General features: G+C 42.5%; 2 protein-coding genes across 4 annotated transcripts in view; both read left to right on the top strand.

Moving 5' to 3' along the window:
• The window catches only part of aimp1b (aminoacyl tRNA synthetase complex interacting multifunctional protein 1b), a 10,856-nt gene extending 7,568 nt beyond the window's left edge, over positions 1–3,288 (top strand). The window contains exons 2-8 of the mRNA XM_057319397.1: positions 563–671; positions 841–954; positions 1,208–1,378; positions 1,865–2,088; positions 2,190–2,358; positions 2,440–2,592; positions 3,179–3,288. Of these exons, the coding sequence (XP_057175380.1) occupies positions 569–671; positions 841–954; positions 1,208–1,378; positions 1,865–2,088; positions 2,190–2,358; positions 2,440–2,592; positions 3,179–3,216 (972 nt within the window). The 5' untranslated portion in view covers positions 563–568 and the 3' untranslated portion in view covers positions 3,217–3,288. The remainder of the gene's footprint in view (positions 1–562; positions 672–840; positions 955–1,207; positions 1,379–1,864; positions 2,089–2,189; positions 2,359–2,439; positions 2,593–3,178) is intronic.
• On the top strand, positions 3,220–10,768 carry sgms2b (sphingomyelin synthase 2b). Of its 3 annotated transcripts, none has more exons than XM_057319386.1 (6): positions 3,220–3,329; positions 7,489–8,007; positions 8,284–8,401; positions 9,680–9,833; positions 9,924–10,096; positions 10,208–10,768. In XM_057319386.1, exons 1-6 carry the CDS (start codon positions 3,277–3,279, stop codon positions 10,391–10,393), a joined length of 1,203 nt encoding a protein of 400 aa, XP_057175369.1. In that variant the 5' UTR covers positions 3,220–3,276; the 3' UTR covers positions 10,394–10,768. The 3 variants fall into 3 exon arrangements, with proteins under 3 accessions (XP_057175369.1, XP_057175370.1, XP_057175371.1); XM_057319387.1 differs by having other exon boundaries at positions 3,300–3,356; XM_057319388.1 differs by lacking the exon at positions 3,220–3,329 and adding an exon at positions 3,336–3,383.
• Positions 10,769–12,734: the final 1,966 nt, after the last annotated feature.

Here is a 12,734-nt window from a genome sequence, read left to right as displayed (position 1 = left end):
CTTCTCTCTGTCTGCTCTCTCTCCTCTGTTCTGTCTCTCTCTCTCTTCTCTCTCTCTCTCTCTCTCTCTCTCTCTCTCTCTCTCTCTCTCTCTCTCTCTCTCTCTCTCTCTCTCTCTCTCTCTCTCTCTCTCTCTCTCTCTCTCTCTCTCTCTCTCTCTCTCTCTCTCTCTCTCTCTCTCTCTCTCTCTCTCTCTCTCTCTCTCTCTCTCTCTCTCTCTCTCTCTCTCTCTCTCTCTCTCTCTCTCTCTCTCTCTCTCTCTCTCTCTCTCTCTCTCTCTCTCTCTCTCTACTCTCTCTCTCTCTCTCTCTACTCTCTCTCTCTCTCTTCCTCTCTCTCTCTCTCTCTCTCTCTCTCTCTCTCTCTCTCTCTCTCTCTCTCTCTCTCTCTCTCTCTCTCTCTCTCTCTCTCTCTCTCTGTCTCTCTCTCTCTCTCTCTCTCTCTCTCTCTCTCTCTCTCTCTCTCTCTCTCGTTCCCTTCCTTCTCTCTCTTCTCTCTCTCTCTCTCTCTCTCTCTCTCTCTCTCTCTCTCTCTCTCTCTCTCTCTCTCTCTCTCTCTCTCAGGTGCTGATGTCTGATAATCGTCCTCATGTCTCCAGATCAGATTCTAATGATGAAGATCAGATGATGGAATATTTGACACATCAGCTGCTCTTCCTTCAGGACAAAGCCAGTATGACCATCACACACACACACATTCTTATGTATATTATATCTGTGTACACACACACTCACACACACTCACACACACTCATGTAGTCGTATGACTGATGGATGAGCTCTGTGTTTTTGTTTGTTTATCTTCTCCGTTTACTTTTGTTTGTTTGTTTGTTTGTTGTCAGTGCTGCATGCATCAGTACGGGAAGAGAAGAAGCTGCTGGTTGAAAATGGCAAACTGAAGAAGGACATTGAAGACCTGAAGAAAGTCCTGCAGGACACACAGAAGAGGAAAGCAGGTGAGTGACGTGTGTGCGCGTGGACTTGGTTTGTATATGGACTCGCCTCACCGTGGGGACCAAAATTGAGGTCCTCATGGGCACAAAAGCTTATAAATTGTACAGAACGATAATTTTTGAAAATCTAAAAATGCAAAAAGTGTTCTATGATCTTTAGGTTTAGGGATAGGGTTAGGGGTAGATACAACTCATTATGCCTATGGACTGTCCCCACGGAGATAATAAACCAGACATGTGTGTGTGCGTGTTTCAGTAAAGCTGCGTCAGGAGAGAGTTCTCAAAGCAACAATCACATCAAAAACACAACTGCTGCAAGAAAGTGCCCCCCCGCCACAAACTGCCCCGTCTGCCCGTTCCTCGACAACACCTCGAGTGTCAGAGAGTCAAACACGTCATGACAGGAGACGCGGGAGAGGCAGGAGAGGTGATCTTTATCTCACTCTTTAAGGCTTTCACTAGTTCACACTCTTCAAACGCAAACCTTTATATTACGCTTCATACCAAAAAACGTCATCATTATTTCCCATGAAAGTTTGACACACTCTTAAAAAAGTTTCTTCAAAAGTTCTTCGATGCCATAGAAGAACCTTTTGGTTCCATGAAGAACATCTGAAGAACCTTTCTATTTCAAAAAGGGTTCTTTGTGTTGAAGAAAGGTTCTTCAGATGATAAAAAGTAAGAAAGAGATGCTTCTTTAAAGAACCTTTGTGGAACCAAAACTGGTTTGGCATCGCTGTGAAGAACCTTTAAAGCACCTTTCAGGGTGCAGGGTCACCATAGGTGTAAACAAATACTAAAATACTTATGAAATCCCTGTAATGTGACATTAGAATCAATTATCCTTTCAACGATTCATCATTTGGTTGTGTTGATGTTTAGGTTTTTGTTTATTATGCGATGTGCGTCTCAGGGGCGGCTGTGAACCCTGAGCTTCTCAACACTTCTCAATCTGCAAACCTTCTCATGAGAGAACAGAAACCTGACGTGTCCCGGCTGGATCTGCGGGTCGGTCGGGTTCTGACAGTCCGGAATCATCCAGACTCGACATCATTGGTCATTCAGGAGGTGGAGTTAGGAGAACCCGCCCCCAGAACTGTAGTCAGCGTTCAGTGCAGTCACATGACCCCAGAACAGGTTCAAAACATATATTCTACATGAAACATATTTGACTTTAAACCACCTTCTTAAATCTCTTTGGACACAAAAAGTCTTTCTTTGTGTGTGTGTTTGTGTAGTTGGTTGGCTCTCTCGTGGTGTTGTTGTGTAATGTGCGGTCAATGAAGGTGCGAGGGGTTCAGTCACAAGCCCGCCTCCTCTTTGCTGTCAATCAAGAGAGTACAGAACCCTTAACCCCGCCCACTGGAGCTCAGCCCGGTGACAGAATCACTGTCCAGAATTACCCCGGTAGGATCCGGTCGTCACTCGTTTTCTCTCACGAATACCGTCACAGTTAGTTTCTAATGATCCTTGTGTGTAATGTGACAGGTGTTCCTGAGAAAGAGCTGAATCCCAAATGCAGAATCTGGGAGCATTTACTCCCTGACCTGAACACGGATGCAAAGGGAGTGGCGACATACAAGGGCGTGGCCTTTGAAGTCCCCGGGAAGGGCCTCTGTCGGGCCCCCGGCGTCAGAAACGGTGAAATCAAATAAAGGACTAAACTAAACATCACTGTTATCCTGTCATTTATGATTGACATTCCGATCCAACCAATGAACAGACAAATATTGACATACATCTCACACGAACACAGACTGTCAATATTACAGAGATTCATTAGTTTGGAATATAATTGAATATATGTTGCACAGAACTGAAAGAAATACACAAGAAAACAGAACCGTGTTGTACACAACAATAAAAATACGCCCACATCACATTAAGCTGTTTGTGTTCAATGTAAAAAAGAAATCAGATTTGTTCCCCAGGGAACCTTTCAGTCTTGAAAGAAAGATGTCTCACTTAACTTTTGATAATCTGAAGAACCTTTCATTGCAAAGAACCTTTTGTGCAGCAGAAAGAGGTTATTTATGGAACCATTCAGCTCGAGAGAGGACGTTGTGTTGCCCTCTGCTGGAAAATCACATCATACACGACACGCCGATAATAAACAGTGTCATATAACAATATTGTGGATTCACAGGATTCAGCGTAATTACAATTTCATCTCTTTACTAGTTTTTATCTAGTTTAAAACGTCTTTCTAACGGTTTTCATTTTGCAGTCCATGCATGGTCATGTCCGGAACGGGTGTGTCTCTGACTTCAAGTGGGCGTGGCTGCAGGTGTGGGCGGGGTTTATAGGCCATCGGTAAACTGTTTGATGTCAGATCCGTTCAGGCTTGTGCGGCTTTCTCAGCTACACCAGACAAACAGGTAAATCAGCTGCTTTACACGACACAGGTGACTTTACACGGCTTTCTCCTCGAGGTTTTTGAACTCTTTACTGTTTCTCTTTTTTGTTGTTGTGCATGTGAAACGTGTTTTGTTGTGTAGTATTATTGTGAATGGACCTTGTAACTTCTAAAAGTTGTAAAACAAACTGACAGGAAGAGTTCTGATGTGTTTTAAAAGCACGTACAGATGTTCATGTTGTGTGTGTGTGTGCGTGTGCGTGTGTGTGTGTGTGTGTGTGTTTTAAACGCGTTTCTCAGTGTTTCTGTGAGTGTTTATTTTGGGAGTGTTTTCCTGAAAGTCACGCACACACGGAGCTTCAGCTGTATTTTCGGCTCATGATCGATTATTACACAATTCTGACCCTCGTGCGGAACACTCTACAGAGTAACAGGAATTGTGCTTGATGACTTGACAGCTGATTATCAGAGATGTTTTTATCAGGATGATGTTATATCTGTTCAGTTGTGCTCATGCAGGAGTCTGACTGGATGTTGTGTTGGTTTCTGTAGTTGTGCTGAGGTCAAACTAACCTGAAACAGAAACAACCGTTCTTCTGAAGACTGCTTTGGGTCTATGTGATGATAAATGAAAGAGTTTAATGTTCAGTGACGTCACAGGAAACAGAATATGAAGTGTGAGAGAGAGAGAGAGAGAGAGAGAGGTGAAGGTATGTCTTGAGTCTGTGGGTGTGTATTACAGGTTTCAGGGTGTGTCGTTTTATATCCACTCTCTGTCAAACACACATTGTAAACGCCCAGTTTTGTTAAATGAGCTAAAATAACTACACGCGCACCTACATTTATGGACAGCCTACAGCCGTGGCCAAAACTTTTGAGAATGACACAAATATTAATTTTCACCACGTCTACTGCTTCAGTGATTTTTATATGTTTTTGTCAGATGTTACTAAGGTATACTGAAGTATAATTACAAGCATTTCATAAGTGTCAAAGGCTTTTATTGACAATTACATTAAGTTTACGCAAAGACTCAATATTTGCAGCGTTGACCCTTCTTTTTCAAGACCTCTGCAGTTCGCCCGTGCATGCTGTCAATCAACTTCTGCACACATCCTCACTGATGGCAGCCCATTCTTGCATAATCAATGCTTGGAGTTGGCCAGAATTTGGAGGTTTTTCTTTTGCTTGTTCTCAATGGGATTAAGGTCTGGGGAGTCTCCTGGCCATGGACCCAAAATGTTGATGTTTTGGTCCCCGAGCCACTTACTTCTTACTTTTGTCTTATGGCAAGTTGCTCCATCGTGCTGGACAAGGCATTGTTCATCACAAACTGTTCTTGGTTGGTTGGGAGAAGTTGCTCTCTGAGGATGTTTTTGTGCCATTCTGTGTTCTGAGGCAGAATTGTGAGTGAGCCCACTCCCTTGGCTGAGAAGCAACCCCACACATGAACGGTCTCAGGATGCTTCACTGTTGGCATGACACAGGACTGATTGTAGCGCTCACCTTTTCTTCTCCGGACAATCTCTTTTCCGGATGCCCCAAACAATGGGAAAGGGGATTCATCAGAGAAAATGACTTTACCCCAGTCCTCAGCAGTCCAATCCCTGTTCCTTTTGCAGAATACAGTCTGTCCCTGATGTTTTTCCTAAAGAGAAGTGGCTTCTGACACCAGGCCATCCTCAAAGAGTCTTGTCCTCACTGTGTGTGCAGACGCACTCACACCTGCCTCCTGCTATCCCTGAGCGAGCTCTGCACGGGTGCTGCCCCGATCTCACATCTGAATCAACTGTACAAGACCGTCCTGAAGCCTTCTTCACAACAATAGAACCTCTCTCACTGAAGTTTCTGATGATCCCATAAATGGTTGATGTAGGTGCAGTCTTACTAGCAGCAATAGCCTCGCCTGTGAATCCCTTTTTGTGCAGCGCAATGATGACTGCACGTGTTCCCTTGCGGTTAACAGAGGAAGAAGAATGATCTCCAGCACCAGCCTCCTTTAAAGCTTCAGTCTGTTATTCTAACTCAATCAGCATCACAGAGTGATCTCCAGCCTTGTGCTCGTCCACACTCACCTGTGTTAACCAGAGAATCACTCACATGATGTCAGCTGCTCTTTTTGTGGCAGAATGTACATGTTTTTTTGGACTAAGTTCATTTTCATGCCAAAGAGGGACTTTACAATAAAATTCAATTTATCTGATCACTCTTCATAACATTCTGTAGTATATGCAATTGGCCATCATGAAAACTGAGGCAGCAGATTTTGTGAAAATCAATATTTGTGTCATTCTCAAAACTTTTGCCCACGGCTGTACACGCACACACAAAGAGAGCCAGAGACTTGTGTTTTAAACACGACGTGTAGTTTCATGCTCAAGAGCGACTGTAAAGTAACCCTGCCGTGTTTCCTCTAGGTTTACGGCTTCGGGGGCGCTGCGGTCTCTATAGCTTTTTTGCGGCAGAGGTCCGGACAGTACTTTTTAAAATAAATAATGTTAAATCAATCTAATGTTTTATCAGGCCGTTTACTTTATATTCTGATAGCCACAGTCTGTATGAAACACAGAAGGTCTGGTAACTGAGAGAATGTGTTGAAGCGAAGTCCCTGTGGTCTATTTTAATATTAAAAAAACTACTGACAACAAACTGAAATAAATATATCATGAGCAGGAGTACTTACATAGTTACTAACAGCCTTTCCATGCCATTCATACTAGAACTGATTCTAAATATTCTTTCCAATGAAAACATGATTCACAATGAAATGCTCTTAACATGCTGATTATTTGTGCTATTAATATCATACATGCTGTATGTAGATACAAGACGTTATGTTTTATAATCTGTCACAAACAGTAAACTGACTGACAGCTAAAAATACTATTATTACTGCTGCATTTTCCTTTACTTAAGCGTTACAGTAAAAGTGTCCATTTATTGAGCCGCTCTTGGTGTCTGCAGGTCTTTATGTGACGCGTCTTTGGCGGGAGAAGCAGCGCGCGCGGAGCGGAAAGGGTTCAAATGAAGCGCGTTTCGCGCTAAATAAAGATATGAGAGGATATAGCGGCAAAATATAATCAACATAAATTTCCCTGAGTGCGCGTGATGTGTTCATCTCAGTTATGTACACGCGCTGCTCAATTTAAACCACAGAAATAGTCTGATGTTTTAATGGTTCATTGCGGTCCGGATGGAAGGAAGGATAATCTGGGTGAAAACCTGTCATCCGGTGGTAACTGGACTGTTGCTCAGGGGCAGGGCATGCGCATTATCACCACCCTGGGAGCGCTTAAAAACGCAATTTTTGATCTGCTTTTCAGGTGGTTGACGCGACATATTTCCCCACACGCGCTCTCTGTCCGCTGGTGAAAGTGTACTTGTGTGTGTGTGTGTGCGTGCGTGCGTGCGTGCGTGCGTGGGTGTGTGTGTGTGCGCGCGCGCGCGCTTCGGGTCGGAACTCGATACAGAGAGCAGAGGAGAATTGTAAAGGCGCGTCCACGTAGAAACAGAAATGACATGCCGCCATGTAAATAAGATGAATAACATAATGCTATTTAGTTTTAGTACGAGAACAAGGTATAGACATGTTATATAGGAAAGGTTACCTTAGATGACTTCTCTTGTGATCTAACGCTACATAAAAAATTAAATTAATTTGACCTTCAAAGGGGGGCGGGAGGTGCCTTTGGAGAGGCGGGGCGTAATGGCAGGGGAAACACTGCCCTGTTCTTCATTACTGGAGCATTTTAGTCAATTTATTTATAGTATTTATTACTACAAGCCAACGGTCTAAAATTTCAAAGCTAAGGGAAAAACACTTAGTTTTCACTTCGAATTTTTCCCCTTTCACTCAAGTATCATTTTCTGTTCTGGGTAATCTCACTTTAAAAGTGTTTTACTTTCTGTGTCCTGCTGGTGTCTGTACATCTCCCCATACTTATCTTTAAACAAGCCTCAGTTTCTCTTTGCAAAATATGATCCTTTTTATTTCATGGGAGAAAATATGATCCAGACATATCCATACAGTATGCAGTATAGAGTGTACAGTATAATGCAGTTTAGAGTGTCCCGTGTTCAGAGTTTGCGATGTACTGTGTACAGTATGCAGTATAGAATGTGCAGTATTATACTCCACACGCATGCACATGTGTTGATTTAACGTGCGTTATTGTCTGTAGAGTGATGGCTGCGTCTCAGCTCCTAGATGAGCGAGAAGATGAGATGGAGAACGAGGGCTACCATATGATGGTGACAATAGAAGGCAGGACACACCTCCAGACCACACCCACAGGACAGATACGCCCCTACCTGGACATGCCGAGCGGTCATACCGATGACAAGCCCGATGTCAGCGAGTCACGGAACGGCTTCCGTAAAACCTTGCGCAAAAACCAGGACTACGTCCGTATCCCCATCCCAAAGGCCAACATCATCCAGGCGACGGCCGTCTCTCGTCTCCCGGCCGAGTGGTGGAAGACCTGTATGGCCTTCATCTGGGCGGCTTTTAACCTGGTGTTGACCACCGTCATGATCACTGTGGTGCACGAGAGAGTCCCGGATAAATCCATCAGTCCACCGTTACCGGATAAATTCTTTGATTACGTGGCTCGTGTGGAGTGGGCGTTCTCCGTCACAGAGGTGAATGGAATGATTCTAGTGGCTCTGTGGTTCATTCAGTGGCTCTTTCTCAAACACAGGTGAGGGGCAAATCATTGACATACTTCACGTACCTGTTGAAGTCTTGTGTTTCAAACCGGTTTGACTCTTCTGTGGAACACGACAGCAAACGTGATCGTTTTCTTCAGTCATTTCGTAAATTTGATGAGGGCTTAAATTTCCACGGAAGAACAAGCAGTCATGTCTGGAACCACAGTGATGTGGATCATCTTTATAGCAGCTGTTAAATCAAAGAGTCACGTAGTCCGAACACACTTACACAATGATTCATGTGTGCGCGTGCGTGTTATTTTCAGGGCGATCGTGGGCCGAAGGTTTTTCTTCCTGCAGGGAATGTTGTACATGTACCGTATGATCACTATGTACGTCACCACTCTTCCAGTACCCAGCATGCACATGGAGTGTGCACCCAAGGTGAGTCTACAGCCCCATTCAGCTGTGATTTGATCATGTTTAGTGCCACAACAGTGTGTTCAGTCTTTCACATGACCCGTCATCCCTGAGCACAGTTGCTGAATAATGACAGATTTATTCAAGTTAAGAATCAAAATACTTCATTCATGTAGTATCATTCAATTCTGTCTTTGTAACTCATTCAAAATACTCTTTGAATAAATCGACACACATTTTGAACACATCACGTGACGTCCGGTCCGTGCAGAGTTGAGTGATCGAGCTAATAATTCAGTGCTTCTCTTTTCTGTATCACTGACTTCATTCGTTACTGAGCATGTGTTCGCATGTAATATCATTTCTTCAAGCACGAGGAGCAGACACCGTATGGAGATCACAGTAATGTCACCTGACAGACGAGCTTCAAACATGATAAAACTCTTGAAAATGCATAAGAGATGCGTATGAATAATTCCACGATAACACACAAACGTAGCTCAAGAAGTGAAAAAAAAGAGCTCTTACCACTCAACGGCTGACTGGACAGTGTGTCAGGTCAGATGTAACCGTGTAAAAACTGTAGATTTATTTATTTAAAAAAAAAAGCAGAAATAAATGAAACCAAATGGGTAAAACACAAGTCAAGTCAATTTTATTTATAAAGCGCTTTTCACAGTTTCATTGTTGCAAAGCAGCGTTTTATTCAAGAAGAAGAATAGGAACAGGGAACTAAAATAAAGACGCATGGTATTCAAACACGTGGGATTATTGCAAGATTTTCTTCAACTGAAATAAACCCTATGTTGTTTTGTTCGAAACTGTAAATTGTTCAATTCAGTTGTATTTATATAGCACTTTTCACAATGTGCATTGATCCAAAGCCGCTTTACAGGAAAAAATAAGAAATGATATTATTATTTAAAATATTATTTAACTGAAGTATATTATTTTAAAAGTGATCAGTACTGGAAACTTAAATAACAATATACCAGAAAATATATACAGTATATAAAAAATTTAAATATGGCATTAATACCATAACTTTCAACTGGACGGAGAATCCGTTAACTCCTCCCCTTCAACTTTCAGTCTGCTGCCAGTTTCATTTCAAAATGCAACGGCTGTTTTTACACATCCAATCAATTCGCAGAGAACAAAGCAAGCCACGCCCACTTATTTTCTCCTTTGAATTTCCTTTTCACTCGTGTGTCAGAATACGGAAGTAAAAACGATTGCAACTTCCGGTTGACGGGGACTTCAGAGTCTAATGCACATGTTAATGTGTTTCTCGTCTGTCAGCTGTATGGAGATTCTCAGGGGAAGATGCAGCGTGTTGTGAAGTTGGTGTCTGGAGGAGGTTTGTCCATCACAGGATCTCATCTCATGTGTGGAGACTTTCTGTACAGCGGACACACGGTCATGCTGACCCTCACCTTCCTCTTCATCCAGGAATGTGAGTCTGAGCATCATCTTCACTCATGCCAAATGTGTTACACCAGAATCCAGTTCTTCACATGCATGAAGTTGTTGTTGTGTGTTGTAGATTCACCTCGCACATTGCTATGGCGTTTTTATCACGTCATCTGTTGGTTGCTAAGCGCAGTGGGCGTGGTCTGTATCCTGGCTGCACATGAGCACTACACTGTGGATGTCGTGGTGGCGTATTTCATCACTTCCCGTCTCTTCTACTGGTACCACACCATGGCCAACAACCAGGTAACGCAACAAACCCACAACCACAGATAGCACATTAGATAGAACACAGTAAATGACGTGAAATGATGATGAATCTGACTGTAATTAACACGCGATGTGCTGCTCCTGTAGACCCTGAGAGCTTCTCCTCGCAACTACCTGAACAGAACGTGGTGGAACTTCGCCTTTAACTTCCTGGAGAAGAACGTTAAGACCACGGTTCCCTGCACATTCTCGTGGCCCGTGTCCATTCCATCCGTGTGCTTTAAGAATCCCTGCAGGAGTTACTCGAAAGTGCAGAGCACACGAGATGAATGATGATGATGATGATGATGGTGATGATGATGGTGATGATGTCACCGTGGTTTGATGAGAAACAACATCACTGTGACACAGAACTACAAACCGCATCTGTGCGCATGAACATCACGAAGCACATCATCTGTCAGAGATATTACACACACTTTACGCAGATTCTGACCGTCTGGACACAAGAGCTTGACTTCTTTTCATACCGCCGTATTTGATTCGGTTTTGTACCTCAAACCAAGTTAAAGGTTTATTTTAATGACGTTTACCAATGAAGGATAAAAAATCATTTGTTTTTGTATAATGTTGGTTTTAAGTTATATGTTGTTGCCTTGTAAAAAAAAGTCTTACGAATGTTATGCAAATAAAATGCTATTTTTAGTAGTTCACGGAGTCTCATTCTACAAATGTAGTATTTAAGCATCGCCACAGAGGGTTCAAACCAAAGTGAGTTTCTTCAGTGTTTGTAAAGAGGCATGGGCCGATTACTGGTGTCAAGGTGTACTGCGGTTTTAAAACCACTGCCATTTTGCATTCTACCATTCCCAAGAGCTGTTTTTAATGTCTCATCAAAGACGGAAAGTGCAGGAATCCATCAGGTTCTGTGCTGTTTTTTGTTTGTGCTTCATTTGTTGTTTGCTCATCTGCGTTTATTTACTAGGAATGCATATAAAAATGACTAGAAAGGGGTGCCATGCTTTCAAAAAGTTTGGGAACCAGTGATTTAAACTGACATACGGTTCATACTGCAGAGTTTAACATGCCGTATAACTACTGTTCCAAATCTTTTGTGTTCCTTAAAAAATATATCAAATGTGTTCAATGGGGGGGAAAGGCTGTTTTTTACCTAGACATTTAAAAGAACACATTTTTAAGATACAATGAAATTGCGATGTTTTGCTTAAGGACAGTGTCGAACTCCCCATTCCCCACTAACATTAGGTGTTCGGATTAGATGTGTGGGAGGGGTTAGGAATAGCTCATCAATGAGGGGAGTCGCAATCTGGCGGCCCGTGTCCATTGACTTTCATTGTCTGACTGTAAGTGACTGAGGCCAAACATCAAAGTCACTTTAAGAGAAAGTGGTGTTTATGTTTTCATGTCCTCCGGGCAGATATTTCAGTCCTATGAGACCAGATCATGCTGAAACCGAGAAGACCAATATCTCTCACATCACAGATCAAACAAAGGGGCCTCATTTATAAAACGTGCGTACGCACAGATTTGATCGTAAAGTGTGCGTGTGGCAACGTTCATATTTCTAAAACCGGTCTTTGACGTGGAAAAGTGCTCAGCGCCACGTCAGGGTTTGAGCAGACGAACGCACTTTTGCTTGTCCGAATGCTGCAGGTTTTTGGAAATATAAGTCACGATTCTAGCCGCTCGTAAAGGACGTTGACGGGCGCTCTTTCATATATCAATGACATGATTTAGACATCATTAAAAGACGGACATCTGAAACTTCAGATGCGCGCAATTTCACCATCATTTGCGATAGAGGCGTGCACGCGCGTTTTCTGTGCGTATCCGTTCTATGAATCACACGTACGCACTTTGAGAAATGATCATAAAATCACATTTAGAACGGTTTCTATGCAACATTTTATTAACGAGGTCCCTGGTCCATTAAAAACATTTTCAGCTGTCCCATGTGTTTGGTTTCTTAAGCTCAAAACATATTTTCCAGTTTACCGTCTGTATAATTATTAACCAAACTGAAATATCAGACAAATCAATCCAAGTCAAACTTACTCGATATTCTAGGTAATGTTTTTGTACTCCACATAGATTGTAAACCATTGGAATGGATTGAGGTCATCTTGTATGCGAGTCTTATTGTGTTCTCTTAATAGATCGGTCCAATGTGATAAACTCACTGACATTTTGCAGCACCACACCAAAGTGTTCAATGTAGTGTTTACTGTGCAAAATGAGGAATGTTGGTTTCAAATAAAATGTACATAATTCCCTCAAAAATATAGTCAAGTACACTAAGGAGTAAAAGTTAATAATTGATACTCCGTAGAAGCATAAAGTAGCTAAAAAGAGACTCAAGTTGGGTTGTATTAACACATGGTTGAGTAAAATATGCACAAACCCAACTGTTGAGTTAGTGTCACGCCCGAAGGGTTAAAGCCATTGGTTTTGTTCATATTTGACCCAACAATGGATTGTAAAAAACCAACTGTACATGTAATGAAGTACATTTACTGACGTGCTTGACACGCCACTGTGTGTGAGTGAGATTGTTGAAACACTGAGTCTTTAGTTTGACGTTTAAGTGTGATGACACCAGAGGAGTAGATTTATCAGAATATATTGAGTGACATCTGCATGTGTCGGGTGGATA

The sequence above is a fragment of the Triplophysa rosa genome, linkage group LG21 (assembly GCF_024868665.1).
Source record: "Triplophysa rosa linkage group LG21, Trosa_1v2, whole genome shotgun sequence".
Classification (NCBI taxonomy): Eukaryota; Metazoa; Chordata; class Actinopteri; order Cypriniformes; family Nemacheilidae; genus Triplophysa; species Triplophysa rosa.
Note: the sequence above shows the minus strand (reverse complement) of the source record. Positions and strands in the feature narration are given on the sequence as shown.

What these genes read in the sequence shown, in the direction of transcription:
- sgms2b (XM_057319386.1), top strand. Translation starts at nt 3,277, where the DNA reads ATGTCAGATCCGTTCAGGCTTGTGCGGCTTTCTCAGCTACACCAGACA. An exon ending in CAGCTACACCAGACAAACAG is followed by an intron (nt 3,330 to 7,488) that starts GTAAATCAGCTG and finishes TATTGTCTGTAG; the next exon opens with AGTGATGGCTGCGTCTCAGC. An exon ending in ACACCATGGCCAACAACCAG is followed by an intron (nt 10,097 to 10,207) that starts GTAACGCAACAA and finishes CTGCTCCTGTAG; the next exon opens with ACCCTGAGAGCTTCTCCTCG.